Below are 16251 nucleotides of genomic sequence, written 5' to 3'. Positions count from 1 at the left end.
TGCACGCTATATTGTATTATGCGTCCTCCGGTGGGTAATTACTAAAGTTGTTATATATCGTTTTCCAAAGCCTCTTAAATTCTCAGAGGAATTAAGACAAGCCAAACAAGCAACGCCATCCCCCCTCCCCCGATGACCACAATTCTCTCATTTTCTTCCTGGCATCCTTCCATTTAACAGCTCATCTCGGACTATTGCTGGGTCGTTCTATAAAGAGAAACCGAATTTTCAAAATGTGGTGCCACCCCTTTTTCCCCGATGACTCCAATTTTCTCATTTCCTTCCTGGCATTCTTCCATTTTACAAGCTCATCTCGGAGCTGTTGCTGAAGCGCCGTGATCGCTACTGGATCTGCTGCCGCCTTTTCCATTTCAGTCCTCAATTGCTGCATCAAAACATTCTGCCTCGCCACCATGTCCTCGTAAGCCGCGTGAAGCTCCTTTCCAGCATCGGTGGCTGGTAAACCTTTCCCTTGCTTTACAAGTTCTTGTTGAATTTGACTCCATTGCCTCTTTGATTCGGCGGCAATAATACTGTCGACGATTTCCCTGGCGGATTCTCGAGTATTTTTGAAACGCTTGACTTCCGAGCCTTCCTCTATCATCTCTGCCCAATATTCTTCGCGAAGCTCCCTCTCTCTCATCTCACTCTCTTCCATCTCGACAGTATCTGCCGGATCCGGCCACATTGTTGTCATCAGAGTAACTCGGGAGAAAAATTGCTTCCCTGCTGTCTTCTGGAAAACTTTAAGGCTCTTTTGTGGCGCACTTCCCATACGATTGTCACTGATGCGATGCAAATAAAGGAACGCCGAGACTTGGAGATCACGTTTACCACTGTTCAAGGCACCATAATCAGACGTGTAGCGCGGATAAGTAGGATGTGGCTTCATACACTTCTTTAACCCATTTCGCGGTGATTTCCAGGACGCTCAGGTCAGATAAATTGGTATCGTTGAACCCGGGGGTATCAACTAGGACGACGTCGATGCCGTCGCTACACCTGAGCCGGTAGGCTGATGCCCTATCTGTATATGATACTAGACCGTGACCAACGGCAGTCTCGTTTTCCGCCAAGGTATGGATGAACTATTGAACACTGCAATGAGCCTTCTTCATTGGATTGAGACAGTCAGGTCGTTGATGTGCTCCCTTACATTGCTCTTCCCAGCACCTGTGAGTCCCATAACACTTTTCAGTAGGCAAAATCAGCTTTGTTTTGGTCGTCGTCGAGACTCGAAGCGTAACGGCTCCGACTTACACAATGATCACATCGTTGACTGTTAATTCGGGAATGGATACTTCATCTCGTGAAAGGATTTTATAATTGGATGGCCGTTGATGAGGTAGCATTCTTTGAGAGGTTGATAGTGTTGGCTTTGGGTCTTTCCTGTACTTGATCAGGATACTTGGTAGTGTGAGCTATCAGTCAAGTCGGATGAGCGATTTAATTAGGTTGTGCTATGATATCAGAAAAAAATTCGTCTCGTACCCTTTAAACAGCATGAAACAGTGGAATATCGGCGGCAGCGTTCGTTCATGAAAAGGAGTTTAGAGTATCAATGGCATGACCTTGTATTTGGCAGAGAAAAACGGTCTTGTTCACCTCTTTATCGAATACTTGGGATCATTTGAGTCTGCAGCGTCTTTCCTTCTCTTAGGCGACTCTTCCATCTCCTTTGAAATCGGACTGAAGGAATGAAGATGCTCTCGAGAGGCACCAGGAGATTGTTCAGAAGTGGAGGGCATTGGAGGAGGGAAGTCGCCTCGTGTACTACACACGACAGTATGTATATATAAGTATATAAGTCAAAACTCATTGAATAGGTCACAGCCCCGCGTTAAGTACTCTTTAGTAGTTCTCTGCTCGCTCCAGGCGATCGGCCCTATAAGGAAAGCAATTGTTCAACTTGTACAAGGAGGTGGTTAAATCTTAATGCAGTGATCCATAGATTATAAGTACATTCGCCGTCGGGTAAGAATACGAGATAGTGTATCGAGAGTTGCTGAGTGTCCGAGTTTATTGTGCTACAAAGGGCAGCTATAAACACGTCAGGTTGCGTAGAATTGCAGTGAAACACGGGTTTTCCATAGTGTTCCATAGTGGTGCTGATGCTCCGTTAATAACTTAATGCTGCATGCTTGCCATCTCACCTTCTCAGCCTGTTTCTGATCCACAGGTCTGCATGGTAATTCAATCCGATCCACTCAATCCACTCTTCAAGGAGTGAAGCAAATAGAAGCTCCCCTGACTCGCACCCTTCATCTCGTATGACGAGCATCTTACGCAAGGGAGAACTGACAAGCGTTGATCGATTGTACTACATAAGTGGCGCCAAGATTTAAAACAGATTCCTTGCTAGCCCTCGAATATAATCTTGATGGCATCACTATTGTGATAAAGAATGTCCTATCAAATCAAGATACTACTAATCAGAGATCACTGATCCACGTGGCAAACCCATACATTCAGAATCAGCTCTGAGGCCATTGGTCAACGCGACGCGCTAGTTGACTGCTATGTACTTAGTTGCTGCTATGTTGTACCTACGTTCGTACTCCGATGGTGACTAGCATGACACCGTCCAAATTCAAGACTCAACCTCCTTGAGCGTGTTCACTCGAAAAAACAGGATATATAGCATAATATGAAATTTGCAAACCACGTTGTGTAATATGAAGTGCGGTTGGGAGGAGGGGTTTTCAGCAAATGGGGGTGACCAGGGGTGACCGACCGTCTGATACAGTAGTACAGGTGACCTAGCCTCCGCCAAATTTTCCAGCGCTTGGCCGTACTTCCGTACCCAGCCTCTTCGGTAAAAAGGGCACTTTATTGAGTGTCGTTGTCACTGATTTTTGTCCGGACCCGTTCCTAGCATTTATAGGGATATTCCGGGGGCCTGGCAAGGGCCTCAGTGGTGGATAAGGTAGACTAAACTCAAAACTCACCACGTCACCTGACTGTGACACAAATGTGACTTATATTCAGTTAACCTGAGCCTGCTCGTTAACTTGGGTACAAAGGCTAGTTTCCATGGGCCTGGGTCGCTTTCGGCATGAGTTTTTATTTTTGTTTGGGGTAGAAGGATTTGTAGTTGCATACGAACTGGTTATAAAACTAATTTGACTTCATTGATCTGACGGTTGACCTAACTCACTGATTCCGACTACTGAGGAGTTTCCTTGTTTTTCTCTGCATCTCAGGCCCGTTTTGTCTTAAATTAGGTAGATTTGAAGTCCTTCATCTTGCTCACTTGATTGGACGTGGCATTCACCTTTTTCTACGCGTTCACCTGAGTAGTTCTTGAGCTGCCTTTACTCGATGTTGTCATGTGACATAGTAAGATAATATAATCCCATACTCTAGATAAGGCTACTTCTCATGTCAATGTTACTTGTTTGAAAATCGGCTTCTACAAAACATGTGAATAAAGATAAAGAATCGATTGTAGAAGGCATTTGCGGATAACTAGAATATTCACTGAGGAGAAGCAGATTTATTAAAATTAGTTGAAAAATCACGCATCTGTCACGATTTGGTCATGTGACGTGGTGAGTTTTGAGTTTAGTCTGCCTTATGTATTCGCATTCAGTGGTATGGTGTACACTCAGAAGTTCCAGAATGTCTACAATGTAAGCTCCTTCCCTTGCCATGAGAAAGTTGAACCTGAGATAGAATGGGTGTAGAGCAATGCGTAGAAAGACCGGTGTTTCTCGAAGCGAAAACGACTACGCCGCCGAAGAGATCATAATGAAGATAATTGGAGGACTTGAGAAGCCGGCCATCGTCATGAAGTGAGGATATAGTATGTCTAGCAGCTAGCTACTAACTGTTGAGCCGGAAAACAATGTTAAGGTCCGGGGGAGTGGAAAGACCCTGAAAAATGAGGTCTGCATCCCCTTCCCAGGCGGTAAAGATGAGGTAGGAACAGGTAGGAACGCTGTCGGGTCGTACTAAAAATCAGTGAAACAATTTTTTAAAATTGTGGCGCCACCCCTTTTTCCCCGATGACTCCAATTTTTTGATTTCCTTCCCGGTTTTCTTCCATTTTACAACCTCGTCTCGGAGCTGTTGCCGAAGCGCCATGATCGTTACTGGATCTGCTGCCACCCTTTCCATTTCAACCCTTAATTGCTGCATCAAAACATCCTGCCTCGCCACTATGTCCTCGTAAGCCGCGTGAAGTTCCTTTATAGCTTCGGTGGCTGGTAAACTTTTCCCTTGGTCTACAAGGTTTTGTTGAACTCGATTCCATTGTGTCTCTGATTCGGCGATAATAATACTGTCGATGATATTCCTGGCAGATTCTCGAGTATTTGTGAAACGCTCGACTTTCGACCCTCTTAGTATCATCGTTGCCCAATCCTCTTCGCGAAGCTTCGCCTCTCTCAATTCACTCTCTTCCATCTCGACTGTTTCTGCCGGATCCGGCCACATTGTTGTCATCAGAGTTACTCGCTGAAAGTAAATATGCTTCCCTGCTATCTTTTGGAAAACTTCAAGGCTCTTTTGTGTTCCACTTCCCAAACGGTTGTCGCTTATGCTATGCAAGTAAAGGCACGCAGAGACTTGCAGATTACGTCTACCACTGTTTAAAGATACTATAATCAGATGTGCAAAGCGGATAAGTAGCATATGACTTCATACACTTCTTTAAGCCAATTCGCGGTGACTTCCAGGACGGTCAGGTCAGATAAATGGGTATCGTTGAACCCAGGAGTATCAACTAGGACGATGTCGATGCCGTCGCTACATTTGAGCCGGTAGGCGGATACTCCACTTGTATAGGATTCCAGACCGTGACCAACTGTAGCCTCGTCTTCGGCCAAGGTATGAATGAACTAATGAACACTACAATGAGTCTTCTTCATTTGGATTTAGACAAGAGGATCGTTGATGTGCTCCCTTACATTGCTCTTCCCGGCGCCCGTGGGTCCCATAACACTTTTCAATAGGCAAAATCAGCATTTGCTTTGGTCGTCGTCGAGACTCGAAGCGTAACGACTCTGACTTACACAATGATCACGTCGCCGACTGTTAATTCGGAAATGGAAACTTGTTCTCGTGAAAGAATTTCATAATTGGATGCCCGTTGACGAGGTAGTATTCTTTTAGAAAGACAGATTGGTAGCGTTGGCTTTGGGTCTTTCCTGAGCTTGGGCAGGACATTTGATATGGACTATCAGTCAAGTCGGATGAGTGATTTAGGTTATATCCTAGCATCAGAAAATTGCTGCATACACTTTGAACACATCATATCGGTGGCAACATTCGTTGGGGAAGGAAGAAAAGATATTAGAGTCTTAATGGCGCGACTCCGAATTGTCGCTTCACCTTCGTATGGTATAGCCACTGGCATTGGTCGTAACGGACACTCGTGAGGCCCCTGCACTTGATTTTGTTCTTCTGATCATCTGATTGTTTATGACTTAGACGGGAAAAACAAAGATACTCTTGAGAGGCGTCCGAGCCAGGCGAGAAAAGGTTGAACGCGCAGGAAGAGGGAAGTCGCCTCATGTACAACACACGATAGTGTATATATAGGAAAGTCAAACTCTCTAAATATATCAAAGCTCCGCGTTTTAGCGCCTTTCTATAGTTGTATGCCCACTCCAAGCAATCGGTCTTACCATTCCAACTTTTACGAAGAGGTAAGCAAGTACGGGATTCGCAAATTCCAAGCACGACTATTGTTTTGAACTAGTAAGTCGACTTTAGAATCTACCCTTCTTCTGACATGACGAAGTTGTGTAGTCTTGGATGATTAGGAATAGACAGCGCATTAGCCCTCGAAAAGCGGTCAAACTCTGACAAGTGATCCTTAAACATCAGCCAGTGAACGTTGAATGGTAGATTATACTATCGTACACCGTCCCGTTACATGATTTTCTTCCATTACCCACGTACCCTTACAACTTTCCGTTTGCCCTTTGGAATATTTGCAGCCGAACCACCACCACCACCACCAGGCAATGAACCCTGCTCAGGATTATTCATACCCGCTTTAACCGCCTCTACAAGTATTCCTGTTGATATAGCTGGTGAATATGTCGATACACGATTTGTCAAAGGAGGAAGAGGTTCTGGAGGAATAGGTAACCGTCTTCCACCTTTGAGAGTGGGGAGGTTTTCTTGATTAGATATGTTCGAAAGTTGTTTGGATTTGGATAGGTTGGTAGATTGTTTGCCTTTGGAAGTGATGGATTGGGTTGAAGCGGGAGTTGAGGCAGAGTTGTTGCCACCAGCTGATTTGGATACTGGAGGAGAAGCATCTTTGGGTGCTGCGAGAGTGTATGGTGGTTTTGGAACGTTTTCGGGTTTGAGCTTCTGGATTTGAAAACAGATCGTCTCGAGAAGTTGTTTCTCTGTAGTGAGAATTTTATGTGTATGAGATCTATTGAAAAAAAATGTAGAGAAACGTACTGGTCTTGATGGCAGAATTGACAAGTCTACCGTCCTTCTTCCATTGAACCCTCACACGACCAGGATTTTCCCAATCACGAGGATGGGATTTATTCACTTCATGCAATGTGCCCAGTCCAAGTCGATTTGCAGCATCGGCGATATCTTTGCTAAGAGGCCACCAAAGACTTTTGGCTCTCTGTACCCTTCTTTGTCCGGTCCCATAGGGACGCTTTGCGTCGAGATAGATGGGATAGATGCATGTCCAGCTAATGGGTGATTAAGATACGGTCTTGGAGGCGAAGCAAAGGAAAACGAACGTCTTGTAGGTGCCGCTGTCCACCAGACTCGATGGAACGCTGGTCGGTGCGTATGCGGTGTGGTGAGGAGACGCAGGGCCGGCACGCTGATAAACGGAGTCTGTGTCGTCGTCCGAGTGGTCGCCGGAGTAAAGCTGCTGGAGAAGAGGGCCGCGTGCGCCAGTATCCGGTAGGGGGACGACGGGGAGAGGAAGATCTGTGTCGTCGTCGAACTCGTCGACGATGGTGGCCTTGCGCGACATGGCTGAGTGTGTGATTAGCCTGGGCCGTCGTCTGTTGCTGCTGTTGTGGAGATTCCCACGCTGCTTGTGTTATGCTGCCACGACTGATCATGTACGCTCTTCTGCTTTCCACAGACTCTGCGATGTAACTCTGCTGCGTTCTAGCTGGCCACTCTTCTTCTTCGTCACCCTTGCCACCGCAGCCCTCAATACGACCCTCGTCTGCACCCCCTTTGGCGCCTGCGAACCCTGTCCAGAGGAAGCTGTATGTTTCTCTCTCCTCTCTCTACTTGCCCTTATTTAACACCTCGCTCAGCTTCACAAACCATACTGCCAACCGTTCGGAAACAGGCGTCTCCTCCAGTGCAAAAATTCTACCGATCTTCACGACCGACCTCACTATGCCCAACACCCTCCCTCTCTTGCCGACTCTGATAGTATTCCCTCTGTAGAAGAAGGAGCGATATTGGCATGGAAATCATGTGGGCGCGTCGTCTCGACAGAGCGTGCCGATTTCTTCGAGTTTGTAGCTGTCAATCTACTCTTTCTAGGCGTGGGTGTTGGTATTGTGATATGGCGGTTGAGAAGGATGAGGCTTCTTCATGCAAGGCAGTTGGCCGCGCGTATTGGATTGGTTGGACGGAGGCGATAGGATCTTGCCGTTACTTAGATTAACTGTGAGTTAATTTTTTCTCCAGTTTGGAGATGAGTATTGAAAAGAATTTGTAGTATCACTCATGCACATTATTGTATTCATTACCATTCACGTATAAATCACATTAGGCTCTGCTCCGTGTGCGATCGCCTTTTCATACTTACTACGTGTCAGGTGCGTGTTTCACTTTATCACTAGCGTCGTGTCATCATCATTGGAAACACGACGCTTTAGGTCAACGAAGCAAGCAAAGTAGCTTATTTTTTCTCTTTGTATGCGCTGCATACGGATGTACTCGTCATTAATTTACCCCGATAACGCCCGACTTTGCGGACCACCCTAGTATGAAAAGTCGCCCAATCTCGAATGTTAAAAATCAAAAGCATCCTATGTTTAGAGTCCTTTTCCAATATTCACCGCGTCGCTAATCACTTTCAGCGACCACCAACAAGCCCTGCAAGTGTCCGTCCCTGAGAATCTATCAAGGTACGCTTTTTCTGAAGATGCACTATCCGATATGGCCACTCATTTTTGGTGATTACATTTGCCGTCGACAACACGTGGTTGCGGTGCGGTTCAGGTCTTCCATATAAGCGCGCAGCCTTCCATTTGGTTCCAATGATAATTTTGGGCTCCGAAGATTCGGAAAGTCATTGCTGCGTTGTCACCACCATTCCATCACGGAGATGCTGCACGTGAGGGGAGTACAGATTTTTCAGAAATATTTTTACATCGAGTGCCCGAACAGCCCGAGCATATCGGGAGATTTAGAGGAAATCAGTTGCTTCCCCGCTGGGACCGGTCACCTCGTGTACAGCCTCGTGCTCGAACCTTGCAGGTCCTCTAAACTTTTTTTCGGAATGCAACAAGTACCGGCCAGGAACGATTTACTTCTCTTTCGTCCAATAGTATCATTAAGACGCGAAGTCTAGGCCAAATCTGAGGTTTCGGCCCGTTTCATAATTCTTATCACTACATTCCCCTTCTTCCTCCCCTTGACGCATTGTATTGATTACTATTTCCCCTGAAAAGCTGATTTCCGCAAGGTTTCCTCATTCCTGAGAATTTCTGGGTGCGCGCAAGTCTGAGGTGCGTTTTTCTGCACAACTTCCGGGTTTTCGAGAATTTTAACCTTTTTGTTTGATTTCATAGTTTCCTCGCTTATACCTGACCTTTTCCTTGCTGTTACGCGCCCTATAACACGACCCGTTTAGGGCTGATATAGGTTGATAAAATCACCGCTTGTTTATTGGGCTCGAATTTGACTACCTCCGCTATCCGCTAAAGAAACGCTAGAGACTCGCTTACATTCGCTGGTTTATCGAATTCACTCTCTCGTTTTTTCTCTTGGTGAGTGCTGCAAACTCTTAACGAGTACATGAATCGGTTCTCACCACTATCCCGCGGGCCTTTCAGACGTGTTTCTTATCGGGCTGTCTAAGTTACCTTCCGCCTCATCTCTTTCAACGCTATGTACACCACCTCTACGATCCCAACCATCATCCTCTCCCTCTTTCTCTTCCTCCACCTTTTTTCCTCCTTCGCCTTTGCCTCCCCTACATGTTGTCTAAAACCACCACCATCCGCTAGAGATGAAATGCCATCATCGCCTCCAGCAAATTCCAGTGGTGATGGAAACGGAAATGGGCCGATGTATGAAGAGGTTGTGATTACGGGTTGGTATCCTGGTTGGCTTGCTTCTTCGTTTCCGCCGAGTAAGATAAGTTGGGATAAGTGGACGCATATGACTTATGCTTTTGCGTATGTCATTTCCTTTTATTTATTTATTTCTTTGGATGTGATATTTACGTTCTTTTGTATACAGTTTGACTGGTGCTGATGCCAGCAGTGTAGTCTTGAATTCTGATGACGAGCGAATTTTACCGACTTTTGTCCAGGCGGCACAAAGTAACGTATGTTAAACGTCTTTTTTTCCCCTTTCTTTCCGCATTATTGATCACATATATATGTATTTGTTAGGGTGTCAAAGCTTTGATATCCATTGGCGGTTGGACAGGTTCCCGTTATTTCTCGACCGCCGTCTCTACTCCCGAAAACAGATCTGCCTTTGTCGAAGCTATAACCAAATTAGCAGATACATATAAATTAGATGGAATCGATTTCGAGTGCGTCTCCTCCTTTCAAACTTTTTATTTTCTTCCTCTTTTTCTAAATCTTTTTCATTTAGTTGGGAATACCCCAATAAACAAGGCATTGGGTGTAACATTATTTCACCGTCCGACTCTGCGAATTTCTTGGAATTCCTTAAAGAACTGAAACAACATCCGATTGGTGGAAAACTTTATTTATCTGCTGCTGCTAGTATTACGCCGTTTATGGGACCTGATGGAACGCCTATGAGCGACGTTTCTGAGTTTGCTCAATATTTGAACCACCTCGGTGAGTTATTCTTTTTAATATTCTTTTAACCATGAGGATATTGATTTCTTTACTTTTTTTTAGCGGTTATGAATTATGATATTTGGGGTTCATGGTCTACTGGAATTGGACCAAATGCGCCGTTGGATGATTCGTGTGCTCCAACACAAGCTGGATCAGCCATTTCGGCTATTGATGCTTGGAAAAATGCCAAGTTCCCTGCTAATCAGGTAAGAAAATCATGATATATTATAGCGAAGAATGAAAATGACAGTGTTTTTTCTTAGATGGTGTTGGGCATAGCTTCATATGGACATAGTTTCAAAGTCCAGAATCAGGGAGAATTTAGTCTTTATTCTTCGTTTGAGAAGAATAGTAATCCTCTTCTTCCGGCTGACAGTAAGTTGGATCGTGATCAAAGTGCTTTTTCTATTATTTTTTTTTTGCTGATTACGCTTTTATTTATGACAGGCGGAGGCGCTGATATTTGTGGAAATCCGACCGGCCCAGTTGATAATTATGACTTTTCGCAAATGGTCACTGCTGGATTTTTGAAAGACGATGGAAATCCGGCTGAAGGGATTACTTATATGTATGATGATTGCAGTCAGACCGTAAGTGTTTCTTTTCCCTTCTTATTCTTTGCATCGTTGAAATGCTTAAATTTGTTGATTGATTAGCCATTCGTGTATAATCCGACTTCTGGAGTTGTTATTTCGTATGATGATACTAAGAGTATGGGTAAGCTCCTTTTCTCTTGTTTTCTCTCTCCTGTATAGAGTGATCATTAATTTCGATTCGGTCTTTTTTTTCTAAGCCGCGAAAGGCAAATTTATTGAAGAGAACGGATTGAAAGGGTTTGCGATGTGGCAGGTTGCGGGAGATCAACGTGATATGCTTTTAGATGCGATAAGTGGAGCTTTAGATATCCAATCTACTTGTTCTTAGAGTTTTTTATGTCGACTTTGTGTATACTATGCAACGTTAGACTTACAGTTACTTGCTTGTATGTGTATGTCTATATATATTAGAATGTTATAAAGATTTGCAAGTTCTCTGTTAGTATATCGGTTAGTACACGCGCCTGTCACGCGCGAAAGCGGGGTTCGACTCCCCGACAGAGAGGTTTGCACAGACAAAAGTTTTGCTCCGAATTTGTATACAGAATATTGGAACAGCTTCACTCGGAGTGGTTGCTGTGATCCTTTTTTTTTTTTGTTTGGAAGAATACTGGATTAAATCAAAGTTGTTGTGATACGGTTTGAAGTGAACAATATGTGATGATGATAAAACAGTTGGATGGAGTTTCATTTGCACATACTTAAACTTTGATTGTTTCGGTGATAAAAGGATGTCCTCGGATTCACGAGGTTGAGTACTCTATGTGTCATTTCATGTTATGTTTCGACTAACGACGGTTGTTATTCCTGTTGGCAAGATTAAAAATGATAAGGTTCACCGGGCGGCTACTAAGAAAAGCCTTTCTTGTTATTTGTTGCGTAATTCACACGCACCGCTGATTTTTGACGTGCTCAACACGTTTAACAGGAACGTGTTGTTCAACGGTCCGAGTGTTAAGCATGTTGCCTTATAATCTCCCACTCCGGGATTAGATCGCATCAGTTCGACCCTGACGGTGACTTCATAGGAAGCGCTCATATATTTTTAACTTTTGAACACTTGACCACCACCACACTCATCAGGATTGCTTTTGTTATTGATTTTTTTCTCTTTTCCTGACAGCCCTTGTCAAAAAATACGTATCAAAGACATGGGACCAATAAGGGGACGTCTTCAGGTGTACGGAGCTATTGAATTCGGGAAGTAGCGAATTTCAGGAAGTTTGTTATGCCCACTTGAGCTACTGGGAGGTCAAAATCGGAACAAAAGTCCGAAAGCCGCTTCTTCTTTGAGGCCTTGAGGCCTTGAGGCTTTCGGCGCTGGCGCTTCTTATCCTGTTTTCTGCTCAAAGTACCCCGAGTTCTATTTGCTCTCTTGCTACGTGGAAACTATGGTTTTGGATACGAATATGCTGCAGAAAAGGGATACAGAACGGACAGTGTCGACGGCGAAGAGAAGGTAAATAAGTCTGTTTCTCATGTTTGTGTGGATTTTGAATACTGATTCCTCCCTTTCTGTTTTTCTACTTGCGGTATGATGCTGATGGATGAAGTGATTCGTTGAAGACTCTAGTCAATGTAACACTTAATGCTTCAGATTTCGTTCGATCACTCACTCGCAGCAGGCTTCTATCAGCTGGATGCCAGGTTTTGGGAAAGAGGAGGAGAAATTGGGGCTGTTGTCACCTAGACGTGTCGATCGTGACATTCGTTCCTTCACACCCATCAAGCCCGAGGATCTGACCAAGAACGACGTGATCATAGTGTGAGTTCATACTAGAACTTCGATTAGACGGCTGGTTTGTCAAATCTCATCCATTCCAGCATTATGGGCCCGACAGGCGCTGGAAAGAGCACTGTGAGCAAATCCCCCGCTAGGCGACTGTGCCTTTTCATCTCATGTTGACTGCTCTCGTTATATAGTTCATTCAGACAGCAACTCCAGGGTACAATAATCACGCAGTTGGACATGGCTTACAATCATTCACGTCTCAAATCACGGCCGTTAGAATGTCTTTTGATCATGGGACGAATATTGTTCTGGTCGATACTCCTGGATTCGATGATACCTATCTATCTGATTTTGATATCCTCCAGACCGTAGCGAAATGGCTCAAAAACGTGTATGCCTCATCCAATTTTTTCAAACGTACCAACTTGAACTCTCAACCTCATCTATTCTTTTCATTCATTCATTTTTTTTTTCAAAAGGCGAACTCGAGAACTAGAAATCTCAGGGATACTCTATCTACATCGTATCTCCGATAACCGAATGGCACAAACACCATTAAAGAACTTGAAGATGTTCCAAAAACTCTGTGGAGAAGATTTCTTTAAAAAGGTGATACTTGTTACGACCATGTGGCCCGAACTCGAGTCCACTGAAACCAACGGCCTTGCATCGGATGAATACGACGACGAGATGAAATCATGTTCGAACCGCGAAAAAGAGCTAGAAACAATCTATTGGTCGGATATGCTCAATCATGGATCAATGACAAGGCGTTTTTCAAATTCGAAAGACTCAGCTTGGGATATTATTGACTGTATTATCGCCACCGAATCTCAAAAACGATTGGTTCGGATTCAAGAAGAAATGGTGACGCAAGGCAAGAAATTACCTAATACGGATGCGGGACGACAACTTCATGGTATTACGCAGGAGTTGATTGATAGGCAGAATGATCTGTTTAAGCGGATGAAAGAGGAATTGGGGCAGAATGTGGATCAAGTGGTTGTGCAAGCTTTACTTGAGGAATTGAAAGAGTTGCAGAAGGATAGGGAGAAAGCTCTTAAAGATATGCGTCAGTTGGATTCACGTCTTCTTGGAGAATTAAACAGGTGGTTCCGAAAATCAATACCTCGTAAATGCTCCCCTGCATATTGAAACGCCCAGAATATTGACAATCCAACTTTTACTAGGTATTTCGCGCCTACACAGACGCAGTTAACTAACACCAAATCCTCTGACCCGATTTCGGCCAAAACAAATTTGGCCGGACGTGTGCTTGTTGCACAATCGTGCAATGTGTATTCTATATGCCATTGTGTTGTCCATGTGTATTCTATGATCACCGTATGCCAGTAGTATCAATTTATATGATTATATTCCTCAAACTGCTCGTGCTTCCATCAGCAAGTTGGCAATTTACTTTTCACTTTATGTCGCTTTTCGGCCTTTTTGCGAATTTGATACAAGCGCAAAAGCTGGGCAAAAGCTGAAATCATAAAATGGTCATTTCAATATTAGGTACATTTAGTAGTAATGTCTGTAATGTTCAGTTTTCTTTTCAGTTTTTCGCTTTTTTCAGTTTTTCACGGCATCTACAGGAGGCCAGCTTTTTTTTAATCCGGGCCCAAAATGTGGCAACAACTTTTTCTCGCTTTTTCTCGCTTTTTTAGCTTGCACAAGCGAAAAAAAGCTAATTGCTAAAGTACTGATGACTCACAGGTGACAAGAGCATGCGACTGCAATCCCTCGTCTTAATACTCGAAAGATCGAACCAACGGTCGTTGCAAAATACATAAGATACAAAAAAGCGAGGCGTCTAAATCCAATGCTGGGGCATTCATTCATCATAAGCTGATCATACGAAAGCTGTCATAGTCTTCGGACCTAATGGGCCTAACCCAAGAGAATTTAGTAAGACTGCCGAGATCCTGATCGATCGATCACTAAAGCACTGACGTGTCTAAATTATTGATCACAAGTCCGTCCTTGCTCTTGGACCAGTTTTGGTTTAAGCGTCGTCGGCAGCTCATTCACAGACGAATATGTGGGTTGTTCCATTGCTCGTAGTAGGAATACATCCTCTCTGGGAAAGATGTATTGAGTATATTCGGATGATATTCCGAAAGAGCTAACTTACTGGGGTAATTCGGGACTGCTCCACAGCTTAGGCATCGTCTCCCATAGAAAATGTCTCCATATTCTCCCGAAATCAAACGATACCCACCACCCATCCTGCTTGCCAGAAAACTGGGTCAGATACGGGGATGTATAATTACGAATTGCCTCCTCTCTCGCCATTTGCGCCGTGTGGGATTCCCAAAGCTGTTTGGATTTGTCTTTTATCCAAATAGGGTATTCTTTGAATTTGAGATTATGCCCGGCTGATGGATCTGCGGGTTCGGAAGATTCAGATGGTGGAGGCGTCCGTGCATGGAGTGCAGTGTGTCGAATTGCAAGGGATGGATGGGATGATGAGGGCACGGCCAGAACGGGGTTAGGTGAGAGCCAGAGGAAAAGTAGCAGTAGGGATTGAATCAACACGTGCAGCATGCGGGTGTGCATCGCGGTTTGTTGGGCAAGAGTTTTCAACTATAGATGCGCTACTAATCAACGCCTCCAGCAGGCAGGTTGACAATTCAGGAGAGAACTAGAAATGTAAGCAGGGGGCAGAAGTCAGAGAGACGAGAGATTTGTTGGTCGCCCGCATTCGGTGGTAACGGGCAGGGCTGTGTGAAGCAGTGGGCGCCGTTTCAACAGTGTTCTTTACGTCATATGTGACTTCCGGGGACCGGAAGCCCCACACCTCCGTAGCTTCGACAATGTTGTTCTAACTTTCTCAAGCTAACCGTTTCAAGGATGGACAGTTTGTTTTCCTAACAATGGGCCTCATAGTCGTGGCCGTCCACAGACAGATTTCGCGAAAACTTGGTCGAGTCATAATACGCGCGTTCCGAGATTGAAACTAAAAATACGAAGCTGTTCGCGCTTGATGATGGTATCAAGGGAAAAGTGAACATAACCTGTCTTTCGAATCGTCGGATTCCGACAGAAATTACAAGGAATATTTAACATTCTATACGTCTGCAGGCGGGAAACTCGCTGCGTCGTAGGATCACCGACGTGGGGGAGTTGAAGACGACGTAAAATCAAATTTTGGCGCACGGTCGCTCTTCTTCTTCCCACCACCACACTTTCAAAATAGTATTCCAAAATCAACACTAGACCGCTACATAGCACAGGCGAGCCGAAATCGAAACTCGAGGTGATCCAACTATATATATTCCGGTTTCGATCTCGCCGGCTTCAACGCAAATCTCCTTTTTGCCAGGCTCAAGGATGAAACCGTGTCTATATTTATGGAGGAAGAGAAGTGGCCCTTTGACATCTGAGCGTCTAACTGTTCCAAATATAACGAGGCGCCAGAACGGCCTGTGCACACCGTTCATGTGAGGCACTCCTCGATGCCAGCCTTTTCATTCCATCGCCCTCGATTCATGCGTTCCGACCGTTCACGCACGCGGTCGCCAAATCCATCTTCGTTAGATCCTTGTAATGATACACCTGTCTCCCCTTCCCATGGCCTCAACGTGAATGCGGCCCCTAGCGTTTCTCATCTATCGGTTCCAGAGAATGCCGTTCATCAAAACTCTACTGGAAGCCCTCGCTTGAACAGGGCGCCAGTCGACTTGGGTGGCCAATCGTCACAGGCATCGCAACAATCTTTCAACTCTGAATCTCCGACTGTGGGTGTCTCTTATCAATTTCAGCTACGAATAAGATGTTGATATACTCGTAGCAGTCTGCAGGTCAGGTTTCGCCACAGTGGCAGCACAAGAGACAAGGCATGTTTGACCACGCCCGCGATTTCTCCATGACGGGACCAACCTTCGTCGACGGCAATAAGAAATGGTGAGATTTTAGA

The 16251-nt window shown here is 44.8% G+C and overlaps 7 protein-coding genes and 1 non-coding gene across 8 annotated transcripts; 5 read left to right on the top strand and 3 right to left on the bottom strand.

Annotated features, from left to right (window-relative positions):
* Positions 1–150: 150 nt before the first annotated feature.
* On the bottom strand, positions 151–5495 carry AGABI2DRAFT_225970 (hypothetical protein). Its single transcript, XM_006463904.1, has 5 exons — positions 5335–5495; positions 5016–5179; positions 4911–4944; positions 4648–4841; positions 151–836 (listed from the first exon to the last, which is right to left on the bottom strand). The coding sequence occupies exons 3-5, from the start codon at positions 4938–4940 to the stop codon at positions 182–184; spliced, it is 879 nt and encodes a 292-aa protein (XP_006463967.1). The 5' UTR covers positions 4941–4944; positions 5016–5179; positions 5335–5495; the 3' UTR covers positions 151–181.
* Positions 5496–5895: 400 nt separating this feature from the next.
* Positions 5896–6964, bottom strand: AGABI2DRAFT_74829 (hypothetical protein; the record flags this gene model as incomplete). Its single annotated transcript, XM_006463903.1, has 3 exons — positions 5896–6365; positions 6424–6671; positions 6723–6964. The coding sequence occupies 3 exons, from the start codon at positions 6962–6964 to the stop codon at positions 5896–5898; spliced, it is 960 nt and encodes a 319-aa protein (XP_006463966.1).
* A 196-nt stretch (positions 6965–7160) lies between these two features.
* On the top strand, positions 7161–7580 carry AGABI2DRAFT_55578 (hypothetical protein; the record flags this gene model as incomplete). Its single annotated transcript, XM_006463902.1, has 2 exons — positions 7161–7208; positions 7260–7580. Coding segments are annotated over 2 exons (369 nt in total), but the record flags the coding sequence as incomplete, so codon positions are not given.
* Positions 7581–8869: 1289 nt separating this feature from the next.
* Positions 8870–10925, top strand: AGABI2DRAFT_208965 (hypothetical protein; the record flags this gene model as incomplete). Its single annotated transcript, XM_006463901.1, has 10 exons — positions 8870–8948; positions 9015–9359; positions 9424–9511; positions 9579–9724; positions 9787–9998; positions 10062–10207; positions 10265–10376; positions 10449–10591; positions 10658–10718; positions 10795–10925. The coding sequence occupies exons 2-10, from the start codon at positions 9070–9072 to the stop codon at positions 10923–10925; spliced, it is 1329 nt and encodes a 442-aa protein (XP_006463964.1). The 5' UTR covers positions 8870–8948; positions 9015–9069.
* A 105-nt stretch (positions 10926–11030) lies between these two features.
* On the top strand, positions 11031–11102 carry AGABI2DRAFT_t96. The gene has a single exon. It is a non-coding gene; the product is annotated as a tRNA-Asp (tRNA).
* An 818-nt stretch (positions 11103–11920) lies between these two features.
* On the top strand, positions 11921–13712 carry AGABI2DRAFT_187380 (hypothetical protein). Its single transcript, XM_006463900.1, has 7 exons — positions 11921–12056; positions 12151–12175; positions 12223–12362; positions 12422–12455; positions 12521–12720; positions 12809–13461; positions 13520–13712. Exons 1-7 carry the CDS (start codon positions 11989–11991, stop codon positions 13546–13548), a joined length of 1149 nt encoding a protein of 382 aa, XP_006463963.1. The 5' UTR covers positions 11921–11988; the 3' UTR covers positions 13549–13712.
* Positions 13713–14003: 291 nt separating this feature from the next.
* AGABI2DRAFT_194593 (hypothetical protein) lies at positions 14004–15045 on the bottom strand. Its single transcript, XM_006463899.1, has 3 exons — positions 14467–15045; positions 14286–14412; positions 14004–14222 (listed from the first exon to the last, which is right to left on the bottom strand). Exons 1-2 carry the CDS (start codon positions 14889–14891, stop codon positions 14295–14297), a joined length of 543 nt encoding a protein of 180 aa, XP_006463962.1. The 5' UTR covers positions 14892–15045; the 3' UTR covers positions 14004–14222; positions 14286–14294.
* A 745-nt stretch (positions 15046–15790) lies between these two features.
* AGABI2DRAFT_120768 (hypothetical protein) lies at positions 15791–16242 on the top strand (the record flags this gene model as incomplete). The annotated part of the gene is made up of 2 exons (XM_006463898.1): positions 15791–16072; positions 16126–16242. The coding sequence occupies 2 exons, from the start codon at positions 15791–15793 to the stop codon at positions 16240–16242; spliced, it is 399 nt and encodes a 132-aa protein (XP_006463961.1).
* Positions 16243–16251: the final 9 nt, after the last annotated feature.

This window comes from Agaricus bisporus (assembly GCF_000300575.1).
Source record: "Agaricus bisporus var. bisporus H97 unplaced genomic scaffold AGABI2scaffold_9, whole genome shotgun sequence".
NCBI lineage: Eukaryota > Fungi > Basidiomycota > Agaricomycetes > Agaricales > Agaricaceae > Agaricus > Agaricus bisporus.
Note: the sequence above shows the minus strand (reverse complement) of the source record. Positions and strands in the feature narration are given on the sequence as shown.